The following is a 23,450-nucleotide window of genomic DNA, read 5'->3' as shown; positions in this document are numbered from 1 at the left end:
CTGTGTTGAACAGAACCCCACAGTGGGCCCATACCATTCGACCCAGCAATAACAATGCCTGGATCAAGTACGGCATCATCCAGCCCGATTCCGTCCAGCCCCCTGTCGAGGATGCGGCCAGGCACGAGACCAGTCGAAAGGCTAGAGGGACGAGGCACAACTCAACCAGCTCAACCTGGAAGCTACAGCGGCCATGAAGGAGGCAGCTCCAGGACGAGACCCTTCCCCATTCGCGCCGGTTCAGAGCGTAAAAGACGGTTGACTAATACTGGCGAGGATGCGAGGTCACAATGGGGACGATCCGGAGGCACGGCTGGACCGGCCCGAGACAATGGGGGATCCTCTAGGAGTATCCTGCCGCATAGATCTGTTTCGATGGTATTGCCTTCGTCCCGCACCAGGACTTCTATTTCCGCAGCACCTGGCTCGTCAGTTGCAACAGCAATTGACATCTCTTCCTCTCCACCAGGGGCGCCTCGTGCTTCTACTTCTGGCGAACAAGTGCCGGGGCTCTCTCGACGGGAGAACCCAATACCCTGGGTTGATCACTCCCGCTCCATTACACCTCTTCCCAATCATATACCCCCACCACTTACGGACATGGCTCTCCCGAAATGGCAGGCAGATTCGGATGTGTCAGAATGTCCGATCTGTGGGATAGTCTTCAGCTTCTGGCATAGAAAGCACCATTGTCGAAAGTGTGGGAGAGTTGTATGTGCATCATGTTCCCCACATCGGATCACGATTCCCAGACAGTATATTGTCCGCCCTCCTGAGTTTGTTGACTTACTTCCCGATTCCCCGGCAATGCCTTCCCACCCTCCACCGGTCGTCGATCTCACAGGCGACGACCCTGTTCTATCATCACCACCATCAACATCAGCAACAGCAACAGCAACGGCAACGACACTCAATCCTGCTCTTGGTGGAGGTGAAGAAGTACGACTTTGCAATCCCTGTGTGCCAGATCCAAACCCGAACCCCCTTGGCTACAGTGCCGTGCGGGCACAAAGCCATCGACCTACTCATTCCCTTTCATCTACTATGGCCAACACATACAATGCCTCATCGGTTAGTTCTCTCCTATCACACTACCCAATACTTATGAACTGACATGAATGCGCCAGGGTCCAAGCCATAATTCCGAAGCTCGTCAGGAACGACGGACCGTGGGCGCAAATGACCGGCCACAGTTCTTGAGCGGACTAAATTCGCAACCCGGTCTAGTTCCCTCGGCCATTGGCATAGCCCGACCACGTCGTTCATTTTCCAGTCGCGAGGGGAATCCGCCCCGCAGGCCTGCACCGGACGAGGGTGATTTCTGCCCCGTATGCAGACGTCAATTTCTTCCACTTAGTCACGAGCAGCCTCTTGAGGCGCGCCAAGCTCACACCCGCGCGTGCATCGAGGGTTATTTGAGACCGACTGCCTCGCCCCGGGCATCGCCTGTGCAACAGGGTCCTCCGCTGCCGCATCCTCCGCCGGCAGCCCGCATGCTTCCATTTGTGGCTACGGAGAAGGACTGCCTTGGTGAGGATGGCCAGGCAGCAGAGTGCACGATCTGTATGGAGGACTACGAGGTTGGGCAGACACTGGCCCGTCTTGAATGCCTATGTAAGTTCCATAAGCACTGCATTGTTGATTGGTTTGAGAGGAAGATGGAGTGCCCCGTCCACAAGCTTTCGTAATAAGGGGCACACCTATTTAGTGTGAATTTCGAGAGATCTTTTTGTTGGTTTAGCTTAGCTTTTTGCTTTTTCCACCTTTTTGGTTCTTGGCGTCTGGGAATTTTGTTTCTGATATCCCCCGCTCAGCATACGGACCTCGATTGAGATCCAATGATCAACGAATCTAATCAAATCTCAACATAAAAGTCAATTAGATGTGGATGTACGGAGTAGATGCCGACGGATATATGGTAAGATTATGGTCACGTGGCCCCTAAGATGTCAGTTGGAACTCAAAAATCAAAAAGCACTTCACTTCACTTCTGGCCCCAAAGTGACGAGTCAAACAGGACTAAGTGATATATATTCTACAAGATAGAGAGAGAGAGAGAGGTAAGCATTATTTATACTTGTATCCACTCCCCTTCCAAGACAGAACCAACCCCGCAGAGGCATGTTGATCCTCCACACATCGGTGATCGGTGTTTGTGATCACCGTTCTCCGTGTATTTCTCCTATCGCAAAGCCACACGAGCTGTGAGCGATCACGACATTGAAACAATGGCAAAAACCAATAATTACACTAACTGTGAATTGACGCTAATGTGTAACAGCGATCTGGTCGTCAAACTGGTATTACAACGCCCCGCACTGAATGGAAATCGACCCGCAGCTGCAACACACCCGCGACGGGGACTCTGAACGGCCCTTTTACACGCCGACCCGACCGACAATGAGCACAGGCCCGGAATACCCGGAGCCACCTTCCCACGCACCCCTAAACTACCAAAGCCGGGATATACATAGTGATGGGCACGGGCATGGGCACAGGCATGGACATGGGGACACGCACCCATCATTCGGGATGGGCCCAGACAGCAACAAATCCCCCGAGCCGCATGACGGACTAGGCGACGCCAAACGGTCGCGGGCGTGCGAGCCCTGCCGACAGCTGAAAGTGCGCTGCGACCCTGATCCGGCGCACCCGGAGGGGTCATGCAAACGGTGCGCGAAAGCGCGGCGGACGTGCGTTGTGACTGCGCCGACGCGCAAGCGACAGAAAAAAACCGACAGCCGGGTTGCGGAGTTGGAGCGGAAAATTGATGCTCTGACGGCGACGCTGCAGGCGTCGAATTCAACTGGTGCGCTGTTCTCTGGTGGGGCGGGACGTCAACCGTCGCCGACCGGACAGCGGAATGAGCAGCCGGCTGGTCGGAGGTGGATGGGTGGGGAGTCGAAGATAGCCGGGAGCAAACGGCAGCATGGCGGCGAAGTTAAGGATTGTTCTGGTGGGTTGCTAGCGCCGCGGTATTCGCGGCCGGGTAGTCCATCTGCGGAACAGATTCCTAGCTATGCATCGAAGTATTGGCGCAGACCTGTTGGTGGTGATTCTGCGCCGCCGAAATCTGAGGCTGGGAATGAGTTTGCTGATATGATCGACCGAGGGATTATAGATTACACCACTGCCAACACGGCGTTTGAGCGGTATATCTACCAGATGGCACCAGAGATGCCTTTTGTTGTTTTCCCGCCGGGGACTACGATGGGCGAGGTTCGACGCAACAAACCTCATTTGTTCCTTGCGATCATCGCCGCTGCCGTTGGCGTCTTTAGTCCCGACGCACAGCCGATCCTCGTGAATGAGACATATCGTTTGATTGCCGAGCATGTTGTTATCAAAGGCCAAAAGTCACTTGAGCTGGTTCAGACTATCATGGTCTGTTCTATCTGGTATTTGCCACCAGATAACTTCGACGAGATCAAGTTCTATTCTTTGACGCATATGGCTTCGGTCATGGCAATGGAACTTGGATTGAACCGTCCCACGTCTGGAGATCGACGGAGTTTCAATATGATCCGCGAGCTGATCATGAAAAAGCCAACGGGTCCCGCATTTGATCCGGATGGACCGGAGGCAAGGCGGACTTGGGTTGGCTGTTATTACTTACCTGTCCAGTGAGTTTCAAAATCTGGGTTGTTCTGGCGTGGGAACCGGTAACTAACCTTTGACAGGATGTCAGCGGCTCTGAGGAGAGTACACTTGGTCACCTGGCAGCCGTACATGGACGAATGCCTTGAAATTCTCGAAAACCACCCGGATGCCCTACCCTCCGACCGGAAATTGAAATGGTGGGCAAAGCTGGGGTCGATAATGGAGGATGCTGGACATCGCTTTTCTGTGGATGATCCTGGGTCCATTGCTACCTTCGCGGACAGTAAGGCGTGGTATAATATAAGATTACTTGAGGATCGATTGGCACAGTGGAGAGAAGAGGTCCCACGGGAACTTTACACTGGTAAGCGCTGGTCTTGAGAATAGCCCTTAATCTTCTGGCTAACATTCCTCCAGGGCCAATGGTTCACACAGAAAGTGTCTTGAATCTCTTCGTGCATGAATCCGCAATGAGTGTGGACTACAAAACTGGCAGCAATGCTCCATCCCAGAATGAGTTGCACACGGCATCGATTGCGGCGGTTATGGATGCGTTGACTACGGCCATCCGCTGCATTCACGAGAGTTTGGATATCATTTGCGCCGTTGAGGTTGACCGACTTATATCCTTGCCTACGACGTCATTAGCGCGGACGACGTATCCCGTGGTCAGTTTGATAAAGATATATTCACTGTTCATGTCACCGGACAGTCGAATCGGGCAGATTCTCGACGTGCAGAGTCTCAAATTGGATTACTATCTAGACAAAGTCATCGCACATTACCGTGCCGCCGCCGCGCGTGACGGTGGCCGTGGAGCAGCGAAATTTGGGAACATCATGGTGCTGTTACGCAATTGGTTTATCAAAAAGCGTGACCAGGGAGATCATGGCCGGGAATTGAATGAGGTCTTTTCAAACGATCAGAAACCCTCCGGTCGCCGGCAGGCACATCGGGCCCATGATACCCCGATTGCGGCATCTGCCAATCCAAGAACGCATATGGCATCGGGCATGACACCCCTCCATTTCCTCAGCGAAGTGGCCATGGGCGACCCAGCGCACCGAGCGAACAATCCGAATCCCCAACGTTCAATCACCGTACAAAGTTATCCCTCGAGCCACAGTCCCAGCTCAACAGTCAACCCAATAACAACGCCAGGCACTTCCAGTTTCGGGCCAGACCCACCCCAACCCAGCTGGTCTGGCGCATCATACTCAACCAGTTCAGACAACCAGATGGAGTCAAGGGATTACTACCAACCCTATCCATCTACCGAACTCACGCAGGAGTACCCAGATCTACCATCGAGTGCGCAGACTCAGGGATACCCGGACATGCCCACCGGGGCTGGGATGCAACTTGCTCCTCCGATGGGAATGGCACTTGATGTAGGCATGGATCCGAATGGCAATGATCCTTGGTTTACGTTGGGGAATATGATGGACGAGGGACTGTTTACGCTCCCGCTTTCTTTTGATGGGAATCTCGGATTGTTTTAAGAGCCAGTCTAGCCTGCGTTGTGGTTTAGTTGGGTGTTTTATCTTCTCCTCTATTGTTCTATTATACCCGTTGCTATTTTACATGTATACCAACTTTACTCATCTTGCAAAATGTATTATGTCCGCAAATAAAAATATGAAAAATAATTGGACACTTGGAGAGAAGCCGTGCCTTTTCGCATTCAGGTGTCGTAGCCAAGGCAAACCACGAACCACCATGGATGTCAATTGATCATGAGTACAATACCATGAGCTCATAAAGATAGCTTATTGCTCTAGTCCATACATATATCCCAAACCTATGCATCTATGCATCTATGTTTGATATGTGTTGTATTTGATCGGCAATGGACTTTGCTTCCCCCGCATTTTCGGGGAATGTTTCCCGATTTCGAGATATTTGGTGGAGGGAAATTTACCCCGTCTCTGAACGCAGAAGACAACAAATCAGAATTGATTATTGGATGCTTGGATCTGCAGTTTGGACCTTGATGCTGTCAATATAGGGAACCAAACATGTCATTCCCTTCGGGTATATTTGCTCCCAATCCACAAGGCAAGTCGAGATGGAGGGTACGAAGACACATGGATGATATATAAATCAGCGCCATCCTGCGTGTCAACACCCCAAGCATTTTCACTTTCTCAAATCTCTTTCGCTCGAGACGAACTAATTCGGACAAAGACTTGTTGCTTCTAGACCGTGGCATTCCACTGCTTTGCACAGTCTATAATCCCCGTTCAACCTCCTATCATCTTCCCACACACCATGATCACTATATTGACAGCCATCTCGGCTGCACCCTATGCAGCTGGGCTAGGCTTGTTCCTTCTTGGATATTTCCTCGTCTTCCCTTATATTGAATATCTTCGGGATCCAAAAGGTATTTCCAATGCTTTGCTTGAACATATTAGGACAACTACTGACTAATTCATGCAGGCCTGAGGAGATACCCAAATCTCACCCCCTTCTCCGGGTTCTCAGCAGTTCCATTCATGATCATGGCTTCACGGGGTTTCCGGTCAATGGAATTGACTGAGTTGCACAAGAAGAACCCCGTCATTCGAACAGGGCCAAACCAGCTGTCTTATGGTCATGTCAAGGCCATAAAAGACATCTATGGCCACAGCACCAAGTGTACCAAGGATGAATCTTATGTGATCACCTCTGGAACCCACTACAATCTAGCAGATGTTGTGGATAAGCCTGACCATGCCCGAAAGCGCAAGGTCCTCTCTGCCGCATATGCCCTCAAGAACCTCGAGACGTGGGAATACAAAGTGACCGACAAGGTGCAAAGGATGTTCAAGCATTTTGATCAAGTCTGCACCGCACCCGCCTCTGCGGATGTGTCATCTGGAAAAGTCGCACCAGACCAGAAGGACCTCACGCTTGACCTCCGAGCGTGGACCAACTTCTTCACCCTTGATGCAATTGCCGACATTGGTCTCTCGGAGAAACTGGGCTTCTTGGATTCCGGTACTGATGTCTGCATTGCCGAAAGGAAAGATGGTTCTACTTACGAGACCAACTTGCGCGAAGCCCTCTACCCAACCGCTCGAAAGCAATCTCTCATCGTCTGGAACTACCAATGGTACCCCGTTGTCAACAAACTAGTCAACGTGATTCCATTCTTTAAGCGAATGCAAACCTCCGCGGACAACTGGGAAAACATCATGTGGCGCCGGGGCAGTGAAAGACTACGACGGTATGAAGCCGGCGAAAAGCTGGAGGACTTCTTCCAGGCTCTGATGGAAGACAAGAACGGAAATGCCAATAACCTCGAATGGGGCGAGGTGGTTGCCGAGTGCAACATCATGATGAACGCCGGCAGTGTGACGACGGCCGTTGCCATCGCCAACGTGATGTACCAGCTCCTCCGCAACCCCCGAACGCTATCTAAGCTCCGGTCGGAGCTTGACGCGATTCTGGACGAAGACGAGGTTGTGGCCGATTACGACAAAGTCAAACATCTACCCTATCTCCGAGCATGCTTAGATGAATCTCTACGCATCTTCCCACCGACATCCCACGGTCTCCCGCGCGAAACACCCGCCGAAGGCACGAATATTCTCGGGGAATGGGTAGCCGGTAAGACAACAGTGAGCATGTCTGCTCTCGTGGCACACCGAGACGAGAGCGTATTCCCGAATGCAGACGAGTATATCCCCGAACGCTGGCTCGGAGAAGAAGGTAAGGCATTGCAGCCGTACTTGATTGCATTCTCTGCTGGTGCTCGGTCTTGTATTGGTCGCAATATCTCGTATCTGGAGCAGACTAAGGCTGTTGCTTCCATGGTTCATCGGTATGATTTTGCTCTTGCTCATCCTGGTTGGGAATTGAAGCGGTTGGAGACGATGAATTTGATTTTGGGGGATATGCCGGTGAAAATTTGGCGTCGGGATTTGGGGGGCTGAAGCATAGAGATGATCATGAAATTTATATTTTTTTTACTAGACCTTGTTTGATGAATACATTTCCTATATGAAGAATCTTACAACTATTTGTACGGGAAGTGATCCGCGGAGTGCAGCACCAATGCTCGCGCCGCTTCCGCATCGTTATTAGATACCTTTAGATACCCCCCGGCCATACAATCGGCTCCGAGGTCCCAATTTTGTCTACTGCTCCCATAGGAAGTAGTCGACTGGCATTGACCCGTTCAACGATCCAATCATTTGAACCGATGGCTGAACTGTTCGGCCCGCAGGGTACTAATTTATATAAGGTGGACCCGATAACACATGTTCGAAAGCCCGAGATTTACCCTCAACGGTTTGCTTAGTGGAAATTTGGTCAATCAGGGACTGCAAGCGTTTCCACGTGTCTGAAAGGATCGTCACTCGAGGTTGTATCACTGAATCCTTCCAATGTAGGCCCACCAAGTTCTGTCCATCACCCGTACTTTGTATCTATGGGTGATTGTTGGATAGCGCTTTATTCAAGTGAGCAGAACTGTCAGAACGGAGTTGACGAGAACCAACGTTATGCAAATAGAGCATGTGACGTGCAAGTACCATAGTTTGTTTCCATTTGTTTCCACTTTCAACTCTTTTATTTCCAATTCACCTTTCTTCTACTTTCTAACCTTCTCGTTTATTTCGTACTTTTATCTCTCATCGAATTAATCATGGACGACGACGACCACGTCCTACGCTCATGGTTCCCTAAGGGGCTAGATCCAGGCGACAAGGTCACCCTCGACATACCCACGTCGGAATGGGTAATCGACAGACTAGTCAATAAGCACAGCTACCAATGCGCAGACCGGTCTCTCGACTCTTACGCATGTGTTCTGTTCGAATGCCATAATGCTGCAGATAGACAACGGGCTTTTATGCGCGTTTACGCCCAAGTTCCACACACTTGTTATGAGGATGCGGACCGAGCTACCCGCGCCCGAGAAGCGACTGAATTCACACCTCCCGAGCTAAAGGCATATAAGTTTCTTAAAGAAAAACGCTCGCAAAATACACCTCTACTTCTAGCATATAAGCAAGGTTCTCAGGATAGTAACTCAGGGGCAGTTCCTAGAGGACATCTTACATGGATTGTATGGGAGAAGGTCCCCGGAGAACACCTAGGAGATTTTAAATCCGCTTTTTTGTACTGGGATATGAACAGTGAGGAACGAAAGCGTATCCGTGAGGTCTTCCTTCGAGAGTTTCCGTGAGTCGAACACCTTTCAATTGCCGAAGATAATGCTAATGTGGAATCACTATTATTAGGAAGGCCAAGAACATGGGGTATTTCCCTGAAAGGGCTAGGCCTCGTAATCTAGTCTGGGATTCGAATACCGGTGCTTTGTATTTTGTTGGTTTCCGGGATGCAGAGCGATTCGAGGCTAAAGGCACTTTCGGCGAAGAATGGTTGCCACGTTTTGATCTTGCCAGGCCCCCTCGACCTTACAGATGGGACAAAGATTACAATGGTGATATCTCGAACTGGAAAATCTGATTTGATCATTGCTTCATGTAATTGTCTTAACTCATTACTAACAGAAACGAAGGGCAGGGGGGGAAGGGGGGTGCGAGGAGAGTGGACAATATGACATATTTGCTGTCGAGCACTGGGACAGGGAGTAGAGGAAGCTCAAGGAGTACACTATGTAGCTACATACTCTTAATCACACTCCTGGCAAACAATCCCAACAATTACTCTAGTCTAAGTCTTCTCCTCCCGTCTACCAATCTCTCAGCCTTCTCTTCTTTTCTATCTATCAGCTCCTTAGCCTTCCTTCACTTCCTGTTCAACAATCTGGCTCTCGGCCTTCTCATCTGATTGCTTCTCAGCTTGTAAGATCCTACCACTCGAACAAAGTATTACTGAGACTAATATATCCATCTCATTAGGCCATCACGTTTATTGACCAACACACTCGAATCGAGAAAGCAATGGCTCATATCATCACTCTAGCTGCCCGAGAACTTCTCCTCGTGACGCCCCCCCTCTCCGGGTAGGGCCCAACCATACTAACAGCAGCGCGATCCATAAGGTCGATTTGGTTGGCAGATTGATACCGTGGCCCAACTTCGAACGGGAGGTCATTGCCGTCTCCTCCTCGTCAAACTCAGCTACTTTAGATCAATGATACCCTCGTTGTGACTATTATTGGCCAAGGACCATACAACTAACTCCCTTAATGAGAATGAGCCTATCTCGCCGGATTATGTTTGGGATTATTATGAGATTTGGGGTTGCTAAATGACTCCTACTCAGAGTCCAATCTCATGCTGTGAGATTTGGTATGTTATTTGGGGGGTTTCGTGTTTTCTTACGTTGTCTCTTGTCAACTATAGCGAAGCAGTTAGTCTCACATTGAATTGATCAGCTCGCTCAGGAATCAGGATAGAGGGTGCCATTTTCCAGCAGTGAATATAGTATTTAGATCGTTAGCTGTGAGTGCCTGGAAGTGAATATAACCCGTTACTTCAAGTGTAATCAATAAATGGAGGATATAAAATATGACTCGGAAGGAGTAAATGCAACTGATCGAAGGTAGTCCCAACGTGTTTGATTACATAAGAGCTTTGATGTGACTTGGTGATATCCATGGATATATTTGTTAGGGATACCATATTCTTGGGCTCATTGATCTTCTTTTTCGACGAGAGATATCATTCTCTCCCGTCAGCTTAGGACTAAGTCTGCAATGAAGACTATAAGGTCGCTGAGTTCTTGTTTCTCTACCTTACTTCGCAAGAAACCGTTCCCCATGCCTTCTCCCGGGCCACCTTTACCCCCTGGCATACTCATTGATGAAGAGATCTCGCCAGTATACGATTCCAAGCACTTCTACCCAGTGAAGCCTGGAGAGGTACTCGCCGATCGTTACCAAACCTTGGTCAAGGTTGGTTGGGGCGTGTCTTCAACAGTATGGCTCGCACGTGATTTGCAAGGGTAGGCTTCAATCACTTTCTCAATCCGAAGCTCTCTCTCTTCTCTAACAAATATACAGACATATCGAAACGCCCGAGAAGGTCGTGGTGTTGAAAATTGCCAATAATAATACGCGTTCCGCTAGTCATGAGCGCGAAGTTGAAGAGCATATTTCCACAGCAGACCCATCACATCGCGGTCGCTCACTTATCCGAACATCACTAGACTCCTTTGAAGCTAAAGGTCCAGAAGGTTCTCATTCGTGTCTTGTGTATCCGCCTATGAGAGAGCCACTGTTGATATATCAGTCGCGCTTTGAGGATAGAAAGATGCCACTGCCTCTTATCAAAACATACATTCGGGCTCTTCTCACGGGGCTTGATTATCTACACAGAGAATGCAGGACAGTTCATACAGGTTAGTTCATCTTCGGCCTTGCTTCCCATCGGCAATACTGAACCCAGGTGCTGCCTAGATCTAAAGCTTGAGAACATCATGGTGTCATGCGAAGATCCAGCCGTGCTTGCTGATTTCATAGATTCTCAGCTTGAAAAGCCGATGGCTTTCAAGATTGATTCAGCGGGACGGCCAGTGTATCAGTCCCGTAATGACTTCGGACCACTTAAAAGCCTAAGAAGTATACCCCAGCTTGTCGACTTCGGCTTGGCGACCAGACTGGCAGAAGACGACGACTGGGGCGTTTGGCCCATTCAGCCAGACCACTACCGGGCGCCAGAGGTGATATTGGGTATTGGATGGCAAATGTCTGTGGATATCTGGAATCTTGGTGTTCTGGTACGTCCCGTTGTTCTCCAGCGTTGTTGCATCTAGTAATTCCAGACCAGTTGTGGGATATGATCGAAGGCAAAGAGTTATTTCAGCATATTCATGATCAAGAAGGTCGCTACGATGCTAAACTACACATCGCTGAAATGATCGCCTTACTCGGCCCACCCCCTCCAGCGATCATACAAAGGTATCAAGACATGCGAGAGTACTCGTGGCCGCAACATGTCGGACGAGAAGACGGCAGAGTATGCGAGACCGCGGAGGAGTACTTCTGTGGGCCATTTTTTGACAATAATGGTATTATTAAGTTTCCGATCTCGAATGAATTATTCTCAAACTCACGAAACATCATAGGTTGCTTCCTCTACGAAGACCTTATCCCGGACCGCAAACTAGATGCCACGGCTTCCTTTCTTGGGGATGAGGAGAGGGAAGCGTTTTTGGATTTGGCCAAGGGAATGCTTACCTGGCATCCATATGCGCGAAAGAGAGCAGGCGAACTGGCGGGGCATCCTTTTCTTCAACCAAGGGAAACAAGCACCTGATTTCTGCGAGGGTTTACGAGCAGAATGACTCGACTTGGTGGTCGATCCCAGTTCGGCAATACCATGAGGGGCATATTCTAAAGATTGCTACCGATGCGGGTGGTATATATCATTGTGTTTTCTTGATATGTCGAACTAGGAATATGGCCACCCTAGGCCCTAAACGGTGAAGCTTGGTTCGTGTTAGTATACATAATAAATGGCCTTGCATTGATGAATGGGTGCTAAGTGGGAGTGCTAATGGTGAAATCACCATGCTTTACGTTTTTGGATATCTCCCCCTTATTGGTGTAGCTAGAATATAGGTGGAACAACTTTCTTCGCACTCCAAGCTGAAGAGCTAAAGTGACGAGAAAGGATATAATCCCCCGCCTTAGCTTGGAGGGGTAGACTTTCGGGCAATACTCCCACTTCGGGATCTTCTCGTTAGGGTTATGATGTTCATCCCAAAGTGGATTGCCCCGCGATATTCTCCCCCGCAATTTTCAGCTGAATTCTCGTCGGATTAGCCATTGTTTCTTATTGTCTGTCCACGTGGATCTGACCAGCTGCGGCGAATATAGCCTGATTCGTTATATCTTCACCTACATCCAAGTTGTGCACTTTTGCCCGGGATCCATGTTCCATATTGAGAATTAGACATCTTAGACATAATCATTATTTGGTTTTAAAAACCTATTTCATGGCCATGATTCCCCGAGTCCCCAACCTGACTCGTTTAATACATCTACTATAAAAAGCCGGGTGTTCCCTCTGTGCATAATTGATATCCCCCTCACAATATCCACAAGCCTGTCCTCGACCATGGCGACTTTCCCACTAAATATCCCACCAGAGCTCTTGCAAGAGCTCTCAAAATACACCACACCTACCGGATTAGCCGATTATGCCACCCTAGCCCTGTTAGGTGGAATTGGAGCCACATACATTACGAAAGGACGATTATGGGACAAACCAGATCCATTACACCATCTCTGGTACGAACAACCTCAGCTAAAGAATGGCGGACAAGCTGGATCAGCCAACAAGGAGACACGCAACATTGCACAGAAGCTGGAAGAGACAAACAAGAATATAGTGGTTTTCTGGGGATCTCAGTCCGGCACAGCAGAGGGTTTCGCCCACCGTCTTGCAAGGGAGATCTCCATCCGCTGGGGTCAGGAAGCCATGACTGCCGACCTCTCAGACTATGACCCGATCACCATCAGTGAAATTCCCAACACCAAGTTGGCTATTTTTATTGTTTCTACATACGGTGAAGGAGACCCCAGTGACAATACAGCGGAATTTTGGGGCTGGATCTCCAAAGTCACCGATGTCTCGCTGGCCAACTTGCGATATGCTGCCTTCGGTTTGGGAAACACCAACTACAAGTTCTACAACAGAGTTGTCGATTTTATAGTTGAAGGTCTAGACAAATTCGGCGCTCAAACTCTTCTTCCTGTTGGGAAGGCAAATGATGCAGAGGGAGCAACCGAGGAAGACTTCATGTCATGGAAAGAGGATCTTTTCACGGTCTTCAAAGACAAGTTGGGATTCCAAGAGGCGGAAGCCAAATACATCCCGAGCTTGAAAGTCGAGGAAGACGAATCCCTTGAGCCTATCGATCTGCATCACGGTGAGCCCAACAACCGTGTGGAAGCTCCAAAGGCAGCGGCCCAATCCTCAGCTATCCGTACTTTGAGCATTTCGGACTCTAGGGAACTCTTCACCTCATCCAACCGCAACTGTCTACACATGGACATAGACCTAACCAGTCAGCCAGAGCTGAGCTACAAGACCGGTGACCACCTTGCTATCTGGCCCGGAAATCCGGATATTGAAGTTGAACGGCTACTCGATGTCCTGGGAATATCCTCGCGCCGCGATATCCCACTTGGTATCACGGCACTCGACTCGGCAACCAAAATCACGATCCTAACCCCGACCAGCTCCATTGCCATTTTCCGTTACTACCTGGAGATCTGCGCACCCGTCAACCGCGATACCGTTCGCGACCTGGCACAGTTCGCACCGACCCCAGAAGCAAAGGCCTACCTTCTCGCACTTGGCCAAGACAAGGATGCATACGGCAGATTTATCAGCCAAACACATATCAACCTGGGTCGACTATTGCAACTGGCGTGCCCGGACAAACCCTGGGATAATCTTCCACTCTCATACCTTGTCGAAACACTACCTCACATCCGACCGCGATTCTATTCCATCTCATCCAGCAGCGTAGTCTCGCCCCGCAAACCATCCATCACAGCGATCGTATCAACAACACCACTCACAGAGAACCCCAACGAGCTCATCCACGGCGTGACGTCCAATTACCTTCTCGCCATCTCCCAGCAAGCCCGCTCCCAATCCCACCCCAGTGGAATCACTTACCATCTAAACGGTCCGGGTGACGCACTCCAAGGCGGAAAGGTCTTCGCTCATATCCGACGAAGCAAATTCAAACTCCCAGCTCTTGGTAAGACGCCGTTGGTTATGGTCGGTGCTGGAACGGGGATCGCGCCTTTCCGGGCATTCTTATCGGAGCGGTGTCAACTTCTGAAGATGGGCAAGGAAGTTGGCGAAATGATTCTCTTCTTTGGATGTCGGAATCCGAATGAAGATTACATCTATCGCGAGGAATTGGAAGAAATGCAAGCGGTGTTGAGGGATCGGTTGCGTATTGTGACTGCTTTCTCTCGGTTGGAGGGGACGCCTCGTCGGTATGTGCAGGACCGGGTTGGCGAGTTTGGGGAAGATGTGATTCGGGTTATTGATGAGGGTGGTAATATCTATGTCTGTGGACGGGCTGGTATGGCTCGTGAAGTTGAGAAGGTTGTTGGACAGAGTATGAAGGGGGCTAAGGGGTGGAGTGGTGATGAAGTGAATGGTTGGAGTAAGACGATTAAGAAGAAGAATAAGTGGCAGGAGGATGTTTGGGGATAGGGTTTACATCTACGCTGTTTAGTCTAGTGAAGATAATGGCAAGTTACTTTCTCTACTGATGTGATATACTGAGTATACAGGTAGTTACAGCTACCTAAGTGACTAGCTATACAACCAAAGAGGAGTGAGTAAACACCCCCCATGTATTCCGTGGGACTCGACAAGTGAGCTATGATGCCCAAATGCGTAGCGACTTGTTGGAGAACACTCACGAGAAAGACTCGTTTTATTTGGGTGCGGATCTGCGTGGGCCTCAACGATGTTGATGTCTCATGCATAGGCACCCGGGTTGCTACGGGACCCTTATCTCATGGGGGCTACGGTGAGATGATGGTCGAGAGGAGAAGGCTGGAAGAAGAAGAGAAGAGAAGAAGAAGAGGAAAAAAGGTGGGAGGGGTCCTTTTATATGGTCACATCCCAGGTGCCTTCCTAAAATGGACACTCTCCAACGCACCTTCTTTCATAGTCCCATGTCACATGTCACCAACATCACCTAAAAATACAAAGAGACCACCTACAAACACTTCCAAGATTATATCAACTTAGATCAACATCTCATTGGAATCTATATGATCTTCTCGGATAATTCCATTCTCCGCAGTTCCGTAGCCACGATTTGAACAGCTTCGCAATCCAGATCCACTATACATCTCACGTCCCAAAACAGGACAATAATATCCAAGAACATATCACTCTCTTAGCCTGCAGTCATTAATTTGACCTGCCTGCAGTGATAATGGCCGCTCACGACCCCAACCGCGTCGCGAGCATCATGCTCTCAAAGCACTCACTCGACCTCGTCTCATGCACCAAGCTACAGACTCTATGGGCTGGCTACGGTCAAATATGCGCCCTCACAGCGCGAGCAACCACCGCCAAAGCAGCCGAACATCTCAGCAATCTGTACGGTGTAGAACCAGGGATTGCGGGGACGACATACCCACTCATCCTGAAGCTCATCTCACCGCCCCGAAAAAGCGGCAACACTGCAGACGAGGGCCACCTACGAAAAATGCTGAGCTACGAGGTAGAGCAGTACTTCTATAGCGAGGTAGTCCCGCGACTGGGCGATGACATAGGTATCGCGCAATGCCTTGCCTCGACGCGCGACATGGACGACGCGGAAGGGTCATCAGAGCTAAAAGGTCTCATGGCTACGATTATGATTGATCTGCGTCCTGGATTCCCTGTCGCGGGCGAGAAAAGGGGCGCGCTGAATCGCGCACAGGTGCGCGCGGCGCTGGACTGGTTAGCTGGTTTTCACAGTCGCTCGCGGGGACTGCTGCCAGCTAGTCTTGATGGATATGTTCTACCGCCGCTTGAAGAAAGCAATAGAAGACATAGCTCAGGCAAGGATGTTGGCAATGGGTTGTGGCTTAATGGGGGATATACGTATCTCGCGACACGGGGGAAAGAGTATGCTTCTCTTGCGCGGGACACGGACTCGGAGTGGTCAGATGTTCTATGTCGGGTCTCGGAAGGAAACTCGCTGTCCGTGGCGGAAATGGTTGCGTTATTCTTAACGCCGTGTGGAAGGGCGATTGAGTCTTATATCCATGGCGATGTCAAGTCGGAGAATCTGTTCACGACGGCTGATGGAGACAATGTGGCGTTCTTTGATTTCCAGTACGTCGGGCTCGGTTTGGGGGTCTGTGATCTTGCCAAATTGTTTACCTGCTCGGTCCCTCTACATATGCTGGTTGATGGCAATGGAAGTGTGCCCGGGCAGCTGTCGATGTGTGATGGTGAGAGGGGACTGTTGGAGCGGTATCGTATGAGTCTCCTCCAGGATGAGGAGTCGGAGGAACCGGAACTATATGAATGGGAAGCATTCAAACGACACTGGGAGACGGCTTTGGTTGACTGGTGTAGATTCCAGGCTTCGTGGGGATTTTGGGGGAATACAGAGTGGCTTGAGGCTCGTGTAAGATCTATCGTGAATGACCAGGAGTGGAGGGATTGGCTGTATCAGAATATCCAGAGTCGGATATAGGATCATTATGTATAGATTAAAAAAGAATAGACTGTTACTATCACTTCAACTACAGCTTTTAACAAATTATAAAGTCACTGCACTTAGTGTATAGTTTGCGTGGCTGCTACCTCTGAATACAGAGATAAGTAAGTAGTCAGATCAGATTTGTGTAGCTGCCTGAGCCTCACAGCACGATCGGCACCCAAGAAGGGCCATTCTAATTGGTCTATATCATGGTATATGCAAAGAAACTGGGTATATAACTACATCGGCCTCCACGCTTGCACAACTTGGTTGCGCACAAATCCCCACGGCCAGCCGTTTTCCCTTTCCGTTCGGCGAAGGAGATCAATCAGCAAACCCTGTACAACATGGTCTTCCACCCATAAGCCGCCTGTGTTCATATTTAGTAAAGTAAACTCTCAACCATCAAATTTGAAGAAAACCTACAAGCAAAAAGAGCGTGGCAAGCCGTGATACGCAGCGAAGGATCGTCGTCGGCAGATATGGCGATTCCGAACATATAATTAAGTGTTTCGGCAAGATCATTCTGTCGGGGTCAGTAGGGAACGAGATGTGTTGGAGAAAAGAAACGAACCCTTAATTTGACAGGCTGTTCTAAATTCAACATGCTCCGATCATAAAACTCGAGTTCGCGAATGAGCATCAGCGATTTAGTGAGACAGATGTGTTGAATCGCAGTAGCTAAACAACCGTAATCAGTATATTATCACCCCCCCTCCCCACACACGGGGATATGTCACATACCATGCCACAAGCTCGTATACCAAGCTACAGGGAAAGGCTTCCCGTTCCCAGGATCCGGCGGCGAAACATGCAATGGCACAAAGGTATCAGGGCGACCAAGCTCCCACTCCAGAATGCGATGTCTGAGGGCCGTCTCCCCCGGACTTCCGAGTCTACCATCATGGCTTCGGCCGGAGATATTATAACAAAAATCGATAGTCTCGGCCAAGAGCCAAATGGCCCTGTTTGTCCAGTCTCCGTCGTTCAGAGCGGGTTTAGCGGCCCACCATCGTCGCAGACGGTCATCGAATGGGGCAAATGTTAAGCGAAGGCATTTCTGATAGGTGAGGGCGAATTGAATATCTTGAATGACGTATGCCCAGAAGGAAGCTGACGCTAGTCCGCCGGAGATAGCGGAGTCGATGTGGGAGCTGATATACACCGAACCGGCCAGGAGATGATGTTGTTGGTCGTTTGGGGGACTATGGGCTGTTTTCGTGGATTAGCCGGGGGGTAATTCCTTTGCGGTGAAGACAGATTGATGATTGGTTATTCACGCACATGAGATTGATTCGAAAAATCGTAGAATCACTGTTGATGAGAGGAGGATGTCGATTCCTATTTCGAACTCGGGCTTGTCGAGGACCGGGAGCATGATTGTGATACAGCGCTCATGGTATCCGTGTGCGACGTCGCCGGCGATGGAGTTTGTTGTTCGGGACAGGTGACATGCTGAGACTGCTAGACATGCATACAGTAGTAATGGGGATTGAGTGGCGCGCTCGATGACATCTGTCGAGAAGTGTCGTTCAGGGTTGAATGCGTCGAGCTGGGGTTCTTAGTTAAAGGATGGAGAATGTTGATCAAAAGGTCAACTTACCCAGGGCGCTAGGTACTTTTGAAAATGCCGCAATAGAAAGGCTTCGGTGACATTTGATAGTCTCGGCTGACCAATGGGCGTGGTAGGTGCACGTGGGGAATTCACCGAATTCGATCTTGACCCCGATTGAGATCCTGCGGCGTAAGCAGGAATGACGAGATTTGGAGTTGTCAAAGAAGAATCCATCGTAGATGGAGGTGTCGAACGTTCAGATGACGACCTTGAAGTTGACAACTGCCTTGGTACAGGTATCACATAGTATTCAGCTGCCGTCTGATCTGTTTCATCCTTGAAGTCGACTATGGAGAAAATTAGTATACAACTAAACACTAAGTGGTCGTTTCACATACAGTCAGAAGATGTTTCAACCCAAATCTGGTCATCCGGAAAAGCAAGATCACTCTCGCCGTATCTCGGGGGCCCCTTTCCACGCAGGGAGGGGTTTTGGCCATGCCGGAAAGAGACCTCTTCAGATTTGCCGGGAGCCGGCACACATTCGCGGCCAGAGCGTTGACAGCGGAGACATTTCGAGCCAGATTTATCACCTATTTATGTTAGTGTGGAAGTGAAGAGATTATAGAATCCATCGACATACATTTCAGATGGCGCAGACGACATGTGAGGCTGAAAAGGCGGGATTAGTCGAGTGTGTCTGTCGAATATAATTCAAAAAAAAAATAAAAAATAACTAACCATCCCCTCATTACGCAGTCAAAAGTACAATCGGAAAAAAAAGAAACCTTCCAGAAAGCATATTCGGACTATCCGAGGATATGTAGATATGTAAATAAAGGCAAGTCACTCAAGTCCGACTATTAAACTCATCCATGGCGATGACCAAACGCCCATACAGAGCCGAAGATGGGGTGGGTACAGAAATAAATTGGCAGATCACTAACGGATTGCGTATCTTTTGTTTTTGGGGTATATCCAGCGGGTACTCTCCGTATATTGGAGATTAGTTCGAGAAGGAAGGGAAGCTAACAGTGGTTGAAATGTAGAATAGTGGGTTTCAAATGTACAAAAATATACAAATATACTGGAAATTAGTTCAAATCTCATAGGGATAACCCGAATTGGAAAACGTCCAATACCCTAGCTCAACACGCCAGGTCTCAAAAGGTTTAACAATTTCCACTATGTTGTATACCAGAGTCTAGGCAAACCTCTGCTGGTTCTGGTTGGATGAACAGCTCCCCCACGTATCCCACTAAAGTTTGATCGAAAGGCTCTGATCGGTTCACCCAACCAGGAAGATCCTGGGACATGTCACTCCTATGGGAGTTCCGGCTTGGATCGGGTTCTCGGCATGGGACTTTGCCGATGTGCGAGTATCTTGGCCGAGACCCCCTTTTTCCTCTTTAGTCTTTCCATTCTCTCTGCAACATAAAGGGGTGTATATGTTTTAAGGAGATTCCTGGTTCATTCCCTGGTTCAGATGAGGATTGTCCGCCAATAGAACGAAATTGGAAACGGGATGGTCTCCATCCACACCGGGAGGTATATCCATTCCGGTTTGTCAGCTCAACTTAAAAGATGTGAAAGGCGTTCAACAAGCTTCGGAACGAAATTAGGAACGAAATTAGCGTTGAAGTTATTCGGGTTTGGGGGTTTCTTTGCCGGTTGGTCTCACCGGGCTTGGGTCAGGAACCCGTGAGAAGAAAAAAACAAAAAAAAAAAAGGTTGCTCGGTCCCCCCAGTGAGGCATATGGGGGCAACATTGATCTTTCATAGGGGACTTTTGTTCATAATTTGCCCCGTGACAATTGTACCGGGAATATACACGTGGATTGGCTTGAATCACCTGGCTTTGTGGGTCAGCTTTCGCCGATGAAAATGAGATTTGGCTTTTTGTTTAATTTCAAAACCATCCAAACCAAGTACAACACGTACTACAATTGTAGTCGAACCCTGTCGATCTTGGTACTTCCCCGAAGTTGTACTCCATAGAATGCCGAAGAGGCGAGACCAGTCCCGATGTTATAGAGTTAAAAATTCGGCATATCCAAACACTAAACAAATGGAGATTTGCATCTGGATATGTGTGGGGGGGAGGGGCGGCACTTTTCGTTATCAGCTGCCTCTTTAGGCCAAATTCTCCGGGGGAACGAAAACCCGAGTGGATTATCCTTCAATTAATAATCAGCAACGTTTCAATCTATGGTTGCAGCGAAGAACGAAAATAATAAATTGTGGGGAAAGGTCGAAGAGAGGAGAGAGAGGACAGAGGAGAAAGGGAAAAGGGGGAAAAGGAGAGGTTGTGATATTGATGCCTATTGATGCCTAGTGATGCCTGAAGCTAAGAACATTTAGAAGCCTTGAATATAAGGCACCTATGCATATCGTGAAGCTCTTCCAACTTCCAAGTTCCTTATCCTGGGAGCTCCTTGCTGGCCACGTAGCTCCTGGAGAGCTTTGAATTATACAGCTTCTCTACTTATTACTATTGTGAACCCCAGTTCCCAGTATCCAATTATAATGCCATAATCATGTCCTTAAACCGCATCTCCTTCCTTGAAGGATGGGAGCGCAACCCCGCAGCCTTTTTCAGCCACCCCGAATCAGAGGATTCGGAGCCGGACTCCTACCAAGATCTGCCCGAAGGATCCATATCATCTTCATTTCCCTCCACATACAGCAGACTGAATTTCAACCCGTATGCGGGGCCAGGCTGGAATGAAAACCCAGAGGATCCACATGACAATCAATCCTCGTTTTTCGGGTCCTCGTTTCTAGGTCTCTCACCGACGACCACCCGCGAAGGAGGTCCGGGTTCGGGTCCAGCACAGGGACTGGGATCTGCGGAGCGGACTGTGCACGAGGATCCAGGGACAGCCGTTGCTCGGACTCCTTGGGCGGATACCACTGGTGCTTATGAAGTAAGCGCTGCTAGGAGGATTGGTAGGTTAATAGAACCAACATTTAACTTCCTTTAAATATATGTTGTACAGGGATATGCTAACTTGTAAAAGCCCAGGTTTGCACAGCAGTTGTATACTGCTTTCTGGCTGCTGGAGTCGTTTTCGGCTTCGCAGCTCTCAAGCCCGTCCTTATTCGAGAGAAAGTGTATCGCAACCTCTGCTCCCAGGCGGAGCTAGAGGAAAATGTCGATGTCTGCTATAGGCAAGAGATTCGGTATGCATTTTCCTAACCCTGGTTCAAGCTCTCTCATACTTACATATACCAGGCTGAACTTGATGTTCACTATCGCCGCTGTAGTAACTAATGTCTCAGCCCTACCCGTAGGAACCATCCTAGACGCGTATGGACCACGAATGAGTGGAATCATTGGCAGTATCTGTCTCGCCATAGGCGCAGTGCTCTTCGGGACAGCTAGCAAGCTTCCATTCGATGGATACATCCCAGGTTACTTATTCCTAGCACTGGGTGGACCATTCGTATTCATTCCGTCCTTCCATCTGTCAAATACCTTCCCCACACGATCGGGCCTGATCCTATCAATGCTGACAGGCGCCTTCGATGCCTCGAGTGCTTTGTTCCTGCTTTTCAGGCTGTTAAGCGAACATACGCATGGCCTGGTATCAATCCACAATTTCTTCGTGGTATATCTCATCGTACCGGTATTCATCATTGCAGCACAGATCTTCATAATGCCCCCAACTTCCTACAAAACCGCCGGCGAGCTCGTGCAACACGCCGCGGAGCAGGTCTCGGACGAGATGCACGATCGCATAGACGACACCGTCAACGACCGCAGCGAGAGCGAGCGCAAGCGCATGAACAGACGACTCCGTCGTCAAAGTATAGTCAGCCACATCCAGGGTCTACTAGAGGACGGCACGTCATCCGTGATGACAGGCACCACGATCAACGGCGCCGTCTTCCACACCAACATCGACACCTCGCTCGATGTGAATACCCCAACCAGGGGAACCAACGGCACTACAACACCGCACTCCCACACGCACCACCAACAACAACAACAACAACAACAAAAACCAACCAGCCCGGACCCCACCCCGGGAGGAATCTGGGGCGTTCTCCACGGCCACAGCGCACTGTACCAACTCCGCACACCATGGTTCGCTCTAATAACAGCCTTCACTGTCCTAATGATGCTACGAATAAACTACTTCGTCGCAACATTGCGATTACAATACACCTACCTACTCTCGGCAGCCGAAGCCGCCCAAATAAACACAACATTCGACATCCTCCTACCGGTCGGCGGACTCATTTCCGTGCCGTTCATCGGCACGTTCCTCGACACATTCCATACGCGCACTGTGTTATTCATCCTCGTGGCGTTGGCGACTACCATCGGCGTGCTGGGTTGTATACCACATCCGAGCGCGGCATATGGGAATATCATTCTATTCGTGGTATACCGACCATTCTATTACACTGCGGTATCGGACTACGCGGCTAAGGTGTTTGGATTTGCGACGTTTGGGAAGGTGTACGGGCTTATTATTTGTCTTGCTGGTGTTGGGAATTTCGCGCAGGCGGGTCTTGATGCGCTTACCTTACGAGTTTGGAGGGGGATCCTGTTCCTGTTAATGTCGGGCTTACGGTTCTTGTTGCTGTGGTTGGCGGTGGGCTTGTTGGGTTTGTTGCTTATCAGACGGGTGTTTTGGATAAGAGGAGGGATGGTGTAGATCACGGCCAAGTTGTCAGGGAGAGGGAGCCGTTGTTGGGGAATGAAGAATCACGGAGAGGGTATGGGGCTTAAGGGTGTAGGTTTATTGACGCGGCGAGTATATGTGTTTAGGTTGTGATTTGCTTGCATTGTGTAGTTATATAAGAATGAACAGGACATGAACATGGATTTCATTGGACAGTTGGTTATGAGAATGATACATTGTAGGGGTATCCCTACAGCTACTACCATTAGACAGACATAGCAAGGAAAGGTGGAATATCCCAGCTTGCAAGTCGGGTGAGAACATTGGAACGTTATGTATTATATATGTAGCTCTAATGGCTCCAATCCAAACAGAGATGTACTATATACGGATGTATACCAAACATCCAAAGGTGACAACAAGACATGAGAAAGCCACATCCTATGTCGGGGGATATTATAATCGAAATGCAGACCCAAAAGCAGATCCATTATATTCAGTGCAATCCAAAAAAAGTA

The 23,450-nt window shown here is 49.3% G+C and overlaps 9 protein-coding genes across 9 annotated transcripts; 8 read left to right on the top strand and 1 right to left on the bottom strand.

Annotated features, from left to right (window-relative positions):
• Nucleotides 1-54: 54 nt before the first annotated feature.
• Nucleotides 55-1,688, top strand: N7516_009384 (phosphatidylinositol-3-phosphate-binding ubiquitin-protein ligase; the record flags this gene model as incomplete). Its single annotated transcript, XM_057222103.1, has 2 exons — nucleotides 55-1,071; nucleotides 1,128-1,688. 2 exons carry the CDS (start codon nucleotides 55-57, stop codon nucleotides 1,686-1,688), a joined length of 1,578 nt encoding a protein of 525 aa, XP_057072375.1.
• Nucleotides 1,689-2,322: 634 nt separating this feature from the next.
• N7516_009383 (putative C6 transcription factor (War1)) lies at nucleotides 2,323-5,102 on the top strand (the record flags this gene model as incomplete). The annotated part of the gene is made up of 3 exons (XM_057222102.1): nucleotides 2,323-3,623; nucleotides 3,681-3,964; nucleotides 4,018-5,102. 3 exons carry the CDS (start codon nucleotides 2,323-2,325, stop codon nucleotides 5,100-5,102), a joined length of 2,670 nt encoding a protein of 889 aa, XP_057072374.1.
• Nucleotides 5,103-5,871: 769 nt separating this feature from the next.
• On the top strand, nucleotides 5,872-7,520 carry N7516_009382 (cytochrome P450; the record flags this gene model as incomplete). The annotated part of the gene is made up of 2 exons (XM_057222101.1): nucleotides 5,872-5,986; nucleotides 6,043-7,520. 2 exons carry the CDS (start codon nucleotides 5,872-5,874, stop codon nucleotides 7,518-7,520), a joined length of 1,593 nt encoding a protein of 530 aa, XP_057072373.1.
• A 713-nt stretch (nucleotides 7,521-8,233) lies between these two features.
• Nucleotides 8,234-9,060, top strand: N7516_009381 (uncharacterized protein; the record flags this gene model as incomplete). Its single annotated transcript, XM_057222100.1, has 2 exons — nucleotides 8,234-8,772; nucleotides 8,832-9,060. 2 exons carry the CDS (start codon nucleotides 8,234-8,236, stop codon nucleotides 9,058-9,060), a joined length of 768 nt encoding a protein of 255 aa, XP_057072372.1.
• Nucleotides 9,061-10,318: 1,258 nt separating this feature from the next.
• Nucleotides 10,319-11,816, top strand: N7516_009380 (uncharacterized protein; the record flags this gene model as incomplete). The annotated part of the gene is made up of 4 exons (XM_057222099.1): nucleotides 10,319-10,503; nucleotides 10,562-10,899; nucleotides 10,958-11,277; nucleotides 11,328-11,816. 4 exons carry the CDS (start codon nucleotides 10,319-10,321, stop codon nucleotides 11,814-11,816), a joined length of 1,332 nt encoding a protein of 443 aa, XP_057072371.1.
• Nucleotides 11,817-12,620: 804 nt separating this feature from the next.
• On the top strand, nucleotides 12,621-14,744 carry N7516_009379 (NADPH cytochrome P450 oxidoreductase family protein; the record flags this gene model as incomplete). Its single annotated transcript, XM_057222098.1, has 1 exon — nucleotides 12,621-14,744. The coding sequence occupies one exon, from the start codon at nucleotides 12,621-12,623 to the stop codon at nucleotides 14,742-14,744; it is 2,124 nt and encodes a 707-aa protein (XP_057072370.1).
• A 736-nt stretch (nucleotides 14,745-15,480) lies between these two features.
• Nucleotides 15,481-16,737, top strand: N7516_009378 (uncharacterized protein; the record flags this gene model as incomplete). Its single annotated transcript, XM_057222097.1, has 1 exon — nucleotides 15,481-16,737. One exon carries the CDS (start codon nucleotides 15,481-15,483, stop codon nucleotides 16,735-16,737), a length of 1,257 nt encoding a protein of 418 aa, XP_057072369.1.
• Nucleotides 16,738-16,982: 245 nt separating this feature from the next.
• N7516_009377 (Zn(II)2Cys6 transcription factor) lies at nucleotides 16,983-19,050 on the bottom strand (the record flags this gene model as incomplete). The annotated part of the gene is made up of 9 exons (XM_057222096.1): nucleotides 16,983-17,113; nucleotides 17,170-17,269; nucleotides 17,318-17,424; nucleotides 17,488-17,955; nucleotides 18,028-18,295; nucleotides 18,347-18,645; nucleotides 18,697-18,891; nucleotides 18,942-18,970; nucleotides 19,040-19,050. The coding sequence occupies 9 exons, from the start codon at nucleotides 19,048-19,050 to the stop codon at nucleotides 16,983-16,985; spliced, it is 1,608 nt and encodes a 535-aa protein (XP_057072368.1).
• Nucleotides 19,051-20,835: 1,785 nt separating this feature from the next.
• Nucleotides 20,836-23,039, top strand: N7516_009376 (putative MFS transporter Fmp42; the record flags this gene model as incomplete). Its single annotated transcript, XM_057222095.1, has 4 exons — nucleotides 20,836-21,247; nucleotides 21,319-21,481; nucleotides 21,534-22,766; nucleotides 22,841-23,039. The coding sequence occupies 4 exons, from the start codon at nucleotides 20,836-20,838 to the stop codon at nucleotides 23,037-23,039; spliced, it is 2,007 nt and encodes a 668-aa protein (XP_057072367.1).
• Between the last annotated feature and the right edge of the window lie 411 nt (nucleotides 23,040-23,450).

Source organism: Penicillium verrucosum (genome assembly GCF_028828655.1).
Source record: "Penicillium verrucosum strain IBT 35672 chromosome Unknown utg000003l_segment0_segment0, whole genome shotgun sequence".
Taxonomy (NCBI): Eukaryota; Fungi; Ascomycota; class Eurotiomycetes; order Eurotiales; family Aspergillaceae; genus Penicillium; species Penicillium verrucosum.
This window is presented reverse-complemented; position numbering and strand designations above follow the sequence as displayed.